Consider the following 8,164-nt stretch of genomic DNA (forward strand, 5'->3'; position numbering starts at 1 on the left):
TGCACGGCAGGCAGGGCTGAGGGGGACACAGACACTTAAGGTCCAGTGCCCTTACCTGCTCACACACAAGTCCTCTGGCAATAGTTGCAGCCCTTCAGGAGCTCTTTGGGCACCACATACGTCCTCCGAGTCCATGTGGCAGAGTGAGGCTGAGAACACTCCCTGGCCACAGGGGACGGGGACAGAGGAGGTGATGACTGGTGGCCCAGCTGTGTTGTCCTGTGGAGAGGGAGCACCCTGTCACGCTCTAGCACATCCCACACCAGGCATGGCAGGAACTATGTAGCTTCAACATAAAGGGTGGAGTGTGTAATCCACCCCCAAACCCATTGGACAAATGGGAACCAAGGCCCCAAGAGGCAAGGTCCTGTGCAGGACACAGGATAAGGGCAGAGTCCAGAGGAGAAGGGAGGGGGCAGACCTCCTAGGCCAGGACTCAGCCATCTTCCAAAGAGTTTGCTTTAGAGGGACAGGAAGCCCCCAGTATACTGGGGGCATCAGCCTACCTATCCCGTTTGGGACTAACTTCTCTCAGCATCACTACGCTCGCGCTTGCACACACACACACACACACACATGCACACACACACACACACACACACACACACATCCCGATATTATAGGTGGTGAGCAGAAGGTGGTTCAGAGGAAAAGTGCATCCTGGGAAGTGAAGGTGAAGTGGAGAACGAGGCTGGCAGCAGCTCTGCCGGGGCAGGAGCATCTAATCTCCAGGCACCATGGTGGACAAGGGGACCAGGTCCCAAAGAGGGACAAAGATGCTAGGATGTAAGGGCTGGGGATTCTGCAGGTGTCCAGGGCTCTTCCTGGCATGGCCCAGACAGCAGGAGAGGAGTCCGGGGTCCTACGTCCACCAGACCGGGTACCTCCAACAGGACAAGCACCCGAGTGGAGAGGATGGAGAAGAGGAAGCATCAGTTTCCTTCTCTGTACACCGCTGAGTTTCGGGTTGGTCATCACAAAGGTGCCACAGGTTATTTTGTGGCTCCTGGTGCCCACTCTACTCAGGTCCTTGGATCTTGGCTCCTGTCCCGTGGAGGTTGAGGCTCAAGGATTGGTGGTCAGAGGCTTGGGAAGGGCAGAAGGGAAAAGAATACTAGACTACTCATCCTTTGACTGCAACAAGGCGTTTCTGGAGCCTCAGAGTCTCCTGTGGCTGTGGGACCAGAGCCCTTGCCCTGGGATGGGGAAGAGGCATTGGGGTGTACTTGATGCCATGGCCACTGCAGGCAGCAGGGGCAAGGAAGTTCCTGAGGTCCCTCCTAATGGCCCTGGATCTGGTGAGTCCTGGTTAGCTGAGGCCCTTACATCACTGAAGAAAAGGCCTGTCTTGTGTTTTTTTTTTTTCCTCCTCAGGTGCAGTTCTTGGCCAGCCCACCAGGGGAGGCTGTGTCCATTTTGCTCTGCTTGAGAACTTGGAGCTGGGAAGAGATGCCCAGCAGCCATTCTGGCTATCCATGGCCACCGACCAGAACTGACCCTTCCGTTGTGAGCTTCCTTCTACACTGCCTGAACTAGTCAGTAGCAGGAACTCAGGGGAAGGTGTAAGTAGCTAGGCGTGACTGTGCACATCTTTACTCCCAGCCCTCTAGCAGAGTGCTAGACTGAAACACAAAGATTGTAAATTTGAGCCCAGCTTGCAAAATTTGATGACACCATCTCAACAAATGACACAGGAAACATGAACTCTCTGGAGATTCAAAGTAAAAAATGTGTTTAGTCAGGCAGGAGGTTAGGAGTGGGGAGCTTAACTTGAACCCTAACCTTAACCCTAACCCTAACCCTAACCCTAACTCTAATCCTACCCTAAACCAGAGAGACCAAAGTTTGTCAATAAAAAGTAAATATCATTGTGTATATAGTTATCGCTTGGTGTTGGAACAGCTTTTCTATGATTTCAGTGTTAGAGGCAGGGTGAAAAAAAAAGATGGACTCTTCCTGCAGGAAAAACAGAAACAGAAAAATACGTGAATCAGAGTCAACCTACACCAGAAAAGCACTCCTTTGACCTCACAGCCAGAGAGACGTCCACAGTGCAGGAGTGCAGACAGCCCTCAGGGTCCATTTTGTGAGAGAAAAGACACACTCTTGCACTTCAAAAGGGAGTCATCAGGTATGGCCAACAAGTCCATTAAATGCTGATACACACAGGCACACACCCCTGAGATGTCCTGGGGACCATCAGACTGGCAGGTGTTAAGCCCGGTGCCGAACAGCACTGGGCAGAAAGCCCGGGCAGAGCAGAGCCCTGTCCCGCAGCTCCCAGCAGAACTCTACACGAGTGTCCCTGTACCCGACAGGATGAGGTCTAGAGATTTATCCCACATAGAGAGCTGCACAACTTTTCCAGATTTCTTTCCAAGACTGTTGCTCACAGCACTGTTTGAAGTAGGAAGGAACCGGGACCCGTCCTAGCATCCCCGTAGAGGGTATGGTCGAACAGTGTGGGCCACGGGAACCAGGGAAAGCTGTGGGGATGCTGAGCTTGGTCGCTCTGGGCCCACAGGGAAAAAGTCCAAGGAATCTGATCATGAAAAAATACATGGATGCGAGAAGGATGTCTGCATGGAGGAGCTCGGTTTTTAAAATGAAGTATCTCTGACATCAACCTGCATACATATGTAGATGTGCAAAAGAATCTGCGTCCAAGAATGGTGTCTCAGCAATGTAGCTACTTATAGAGAACCTGGCTCAAAATAAAAAAGAATTTTTAAAATGGAGGTTAATGTAGTTCAGTGCAAGGCCCTGCATTCAGTCCTCAGAAAGTGAATTAAAAAAACAAACTGGGAGCGCTGGGGAGAGCAAAGTACCATTGCCTGGTTTTCCTGGAGAGCAGTGTGCCCCAAGTACTTGAGCATTCACACCTTTCTTGGGCACTTTAATCTAAAAAGAATGATCAAATTCCTTGAGGGGTGGGGAAAGGAGGATGTTCATCCCAGGGTACGAAGTCTCAGTCAATGGAGAAGAAATCTTCAGTGATCTACTGGGCTGCGTGGTGACCACAGTTAAGAAATATATCTTTCCAAATTACTAAAATGGGATTTGTAATCCTAGTCACTGTGAAAGAAGTTGCAGGTTCGTAAGGTGGTAGATATATTAGCTAGACTGACTCTTTCTACAAAGTATCCACTGATCAAAACAGCGCATTGTATCCCACAAATATATATAATTATTGTCAATTACCAATAAGGATATCTTATACCTGTAATCCCGGTACCCGGGGAGGCTGAGGAAGGAAGATCACAAGTTTAAACCCAGCCTGGGAAATTGAGTAAGTTAGTTAGAACCAGTCTCAAAATCTAAAAAAAAAAAATCTTTTTAAAGTGCATGGGAATATAGCTCATGCAGAAATGCCTGAGATCATTAAACATATTAACCATTGTTATTCTCTAATTATTCTGTTATGAATTTTTTAATCTAATTATAGGAGTGTTTTCATACTGTTTTTATTAACATCTACTTGTGTTATATTAAAATGAAAAAGAGGAAAAAAGTGTTTTTTTCTTTATTTGTTTTGTTTTCTTTTGAGACAAGGTCTCGCTATGTAGTGCAGGCTGAACGTGAACTCACCATGTATCTCAGGCTACCCTCGAACTTGCTGTGATCCTCCTGCCTAAACCTCCCGAGTGCTGGGGTTACAGATTTGAACCACCATGCCCAGCAAGAAAGTGTTTTGAAAAACAAAAACAATAACAAAAAGAAACCACTGATTCAAATTCTATTCCAAAACAAACAAAAACATTTCAGAAAAAGAAAAAGAATGATCAAATTCTCTTCATAGTAAGATACCCAAGTACTTATAGAATATGCTTTTTTTGTTTTTTGGTTTGTTTTTTTTTTTTTGGCTTTTTGAGATAGGGTCTCACTATGCAGCTCAGGCTGGCCTTGAGCTCACTCTGTAGCCAGGCTGGTCTCGAACTCACAATGATCCTCCTGCCTCAGCCTCCTGAGTACAGGGATTACAGGCGTGTGCCACCACGCTAGAATATGTTTAGTGGTGTATTTGTAGCCATTTCACTTAAAAAGTTAAAAACAAAAATTTGAAGCAATTCATATACCCAACAGCAGACCAATGTCTACAGGATGGTAAACCTTACAGGAAATGTGTTGACTAAAGTACACATGCAAGGAAAACTGGCAAAGCTTTGGCTGGTAAAATTATAGGTGATTTTTATCTTTTCCACTTTAAAATTTTCTTCAAAACAATTGCCTTTCATGTAACATCCTTAGCTTTTTCCCAGCCTGATTATACAAAATGAAATCAGAAAACAATGAAAATTCCAGGACATGGTTTCAGCCTTCACAAAAACAAAACAAAATTCTTCTAACTCTCCTTTAAACACTTACTTCAAAAGATAATTTAACCATTTCTAAGTTAGACATACACCAGCAACTTCACATGTAAGTATTTTTCCGTTCAAATAACATTCTGTGTCCATTCAAACGTGTGTAAGAATGGTCCTGGCAGCTTCACTTTTAAGGGTCAACTCTGGAAACAGAACAAATGGCATCAGCAGGTGGGTGATGGGCGCTTGAACAAGCCATGGTTCATCCACACAATGGCTGCACGGCTCTGCCTCCCACAAGCGGCAGCACAGGTGGGCATGCATGGACACCCTGCTAGAAGAAGACCGACCACAGAGCATTGCTGCTGAAGGTTTCACTCCATCACCGCTAGGAAAGGCAGACTATCCAGCAGGGCCACACAGCACATGGTCTGCATGGGATGGAAGGACAGGAAGTGCTAGCAGCACCACAGGAAAGTTTCCCAGGGATGTGCGCACGCGTCCTTCATCAGCTTGGGGTGATGATCTCCACGGCCCTGCACAGACCTCACCTTGCACTGACCGCCAGCTGTCCCCACTCACAGGATGTCACAGTACTACAGTGTGTGACTGAGTTCAGTATCGATATGTATTATGGTTTGCGTCCGTCCTCTCACTCGCTGCCATCCCAGGCACTTGGCTGGAGACAGTGAGCAGCCAACATGCTCTGCGGCTTTCCCAGGCCTCCAGACCCCAGCCTCAGGACCCTGTGTGGGGAAAACACTTGGGAGCGAGCGAGAGGATGGTTCGCCCAAAGCCTCATGCAGCCATGAGGCAGGCAGGCTTTTCAGAGGTGACTGAATCTAGAGTTTGCGATTGGCTCATTGTCTAGTGCTGGGACTGGTGGTGTGAGTGCTACGCCCTGCCTAGGGCGGGTAGCTTGTGTACAACATAAGGGAAGGAAAGAGGCTTGCTGGCCCTTTTTTGCTCTGGCTGTTTTTGTATCTTCCGCTGCCATGAACTGTTGCCCCTCTGCCATGCCACCCGACCTTGGAGCCAGCTCATTATGGACTGAAACCTCCACAAACTGTGAGCTAAATAAAACTTTCCACACATAATTTTGGGCATCAGGTGTTTTGTCTCAGCAATGAGAAAAGTAGTAGACACAATGTGTCAATAATTAATCATTCATTTGCACCTAGAAGTTAAAACCTGCTATGAAGTATCCACTCCTGTATATTCAGGGCTCATAATTTGAAACTTTTAAATCCATGAAGGGAAATTATTATGGGCATTTTTTGAATATTACAGTACTCCCTATTGGAACTGAAATGAAATTGAAACCAGCCCAAGAAAGAAAATCCTCCTAAAATTTGACGGATCTCCAAGTGATGACACTGAGCACTGAATCTTCACAGAGAATGGACATCTGGATGGAAAAGTACATGTCTCACTGTGCCTGTCACATTTAAGCATCTACATATTTGCTGCATCAGAAAACTTCAAATTTCACCAGAGACTAAAATCACACTCGGATTTTCTAGTTTTTCATTGACTCTTTCTCAGGAGCACACAGATTTCTTCCAGTATAAAAAGAAAAGGGGGCATAGTCTTATCAGTGGGCTTTGGACCCCAACACCCGACCTCACTTCCTTGGCCACAGGTCCAAACAGAACTTAGAACTCTGGTCACCAGCCACAACTGCCATCCCAGGCACTTGGCTGGAGACAGCGAGCAGCCAACATGCTCTGCTGCTTTCCCAGGCCTCGAGGCCCCAGCCTCAGGACCGCGCACGGAAAAGCCACTTGGGAGCGAGCGAGAGGATGGTTCGCTCGGCCCAGATGCTTCAGCACCCGCGCCAGGAACCGCCCAACTGTCATGGGCAGCACAGGGCAGGGCTCGGCAGCTCCGGCCCCCAGGCGCCCAGAGACAAGAGGGAGCCCAGGACAGGTGTCCCTAGGCTCTGCCACCAGCCACTCTGAACCGTCGTGTCCAGGACAGGCCCATTTAGACCTGGCCACCACTGTGAGTCCCCTGCACCACTCCCACCTGAGGTCATGCGTGGGAGAGGAGTTCAGGGACAGGGTCTGGAGGGTGTGTCTTTCTGGACAGGAGCAGGTGCTGGGGGGCTGTGAGGCAGGGCTCCTGTCACCTTCCCACCCAGGACAGGGCTGGCAGGAGGAGAAAGGCAGTGCTCAGTGCTAATCCACAGCTTCCAATGCCACCTGCTGTCCTCCTGAAGTAGAAGCCTGTGACAGGGTTGATCACGATTTGGGGAACACAAAGTTATCTGGAGCAAGAAAATTGCAACGGTCCTCAGGCCCAGCCTCGCGCTTCCTGCTGGCTGCCCGCCACTGCCCTGATGGAGCTGCACACAGCACATCGGGGTGGACCAGGTGACTGGGGCCTGTGTGCCATGTCCCGGTACCAGACTCTGGGACCCACAGTAACAAGCGTGGGGTGAGTGTGTGAGCAGAGGGCCCAGAGAGGACAGAGATAACAACCAGGAAACAACTAGTTGTTATCGGGGCTACACAACAACTTCAGCACCTCCCTCCAAGGTTTACAAGAGCCCATGGTCCTGCTCCCAAATGAAGCTGGGGTCCATGTCCTCAGCCATCGTGTGGTCTCTGCTCCACCTCTGTCTTGGTCAGGTGCAAGGTCGCTTACCACACATCAGTGGGAACATCAGAATAGGGACATGGACACTAAGTCACTTCCTGCCAATACTGAATTCTGCCATTTCACTTCACTCAATTCCTGGGCCCAGCGTCTGTGGGGCACCTGCCTGAATGTCTTCCCATCATGTCTCCAGCTGTGCACATCACACATCGGCACAGGTGTGCTCACCCGAAACATCAGATACTTCCTACCCTGTCCTTTTCTCTGCCGTTTGCTGTCTCCCAGAGCTTATGCAGGTCACAAGAGGGGCCTCCTTTTGGCTAAATGATATTGAATCAGGGCAGCAGAGAACTCAGCCACTCTGCCTTACAAAGCTAAGGAAGCCAGACCTGATTCCTTCCTGGGGACTTTTCATCAGAAACCTGGGGAACATTCGGTGCAAACATGGACCTGCCCACCTAGGATGAGCCTCTCTTTTCTCATCTCTACAGTGGGAAGCTGTCTCAGGGTTTATGGGTTGTTGTTCTTCATGCATGGTGTTACACACAAGCTCTCCAGAGCTATCGAGCTGGCCTGAAAATGCTAGTTTTAGGTGTTGCTTCTGAAATTTAACTTTTAGTATGAGAATCCCTTTTCTGCTGGTGTCCTCCTGTGCCCCTCTGGCATGAGCCTCTGTGGACCATTTGGAGTGTGGGCTTTGGATGAGTACCAAACCCTCTTGAGAAGCCCTGGCTGGGACACCAATTCCATGTCCCCCCTCTGTCTCATCACAGATTGGAAGTCAGTCAGCAGAGAGCCTGGCAGAGGTCTGCACAGTGAGCACGGTGCAGGCAGGGCCGCCACACACTCTGACGGAGCCCCTGGAGCCGGCCTTCCTGGACAGCGGCCCCAGCCCCGGCCCCTTCTTCCTGGACTCCTCAAGGGCCGACACCTCCACCCCACAGGCCCTGATGGTGGGAAGGTGAGCTCCTCTCTCAGCAGTACAGTGGGACTTGGCCACCTATGGATTCAAGCCCAGGCAATGTCCAAGCACCTCTCTCAGCCTCAGTTTACAACTCTGAACAGTGGGGTGCTGAGCGGATCGAGAGCACAGAGTCTCTGAGGATGAAATGGCACCTTTATGGGAAGTGTTGGCCCTGGCCTTGGCCCTGGCAGGACCTGCTGCAGAGGCTGTGATGATTCTCACAGACGAGGCTCCATCCCCACTGGAAAACTTTGCCTCCCCCTCACTGTAACCTGCACTTGGGGAAGATGAATTG

At 49.4% G+C, this 8,164-nt stretch overlaps 1 protein-coding gene across 1 annotated transcript in view; it reads left to right on the plus strand.

Moving 5' to 3' along the window:
* The first annotated feature begins 5,983 nt into the window (after positions 1-5,983).
* LOC102029167 (mucin-1-like) overlaps positions 5,984-8,164 on the plus strand; it is a 3,656-nt gene continuing 1,475 nt past the window's right edge. The window contains exons 1-2 of the mRNA XM_005399738.1: positions 5,984-6,308; positions 7,679-7,866. Of these exons, the coding sequence (XP_005399795.1) occupies positions 6,027-6,308; positions 7,679-7,866 (470 nt within the window). The 5' untranslated portion in view covers positions 5,984-6,026. The remainder of the gene's footprint in view (positions 6,309-7,678; positions 7,867-8,164) is intronic.

The sequence above is a fragment of the Chinchilla lanigera genome, unplaced genomic scaffold, assembly GCF_000276665.1.
Source record: "Chinchilla lanigera isolate Chin_1 unplaced genomic scaffold, ChiLan1.0 scaffold00066, whole genome shotgun sequence".
NCBI lineage: Eukaryota > Metazoa > Chordata > Mammalia > Rodentia > Chinchillidae > Chinchilla > Chinchilla lanigera.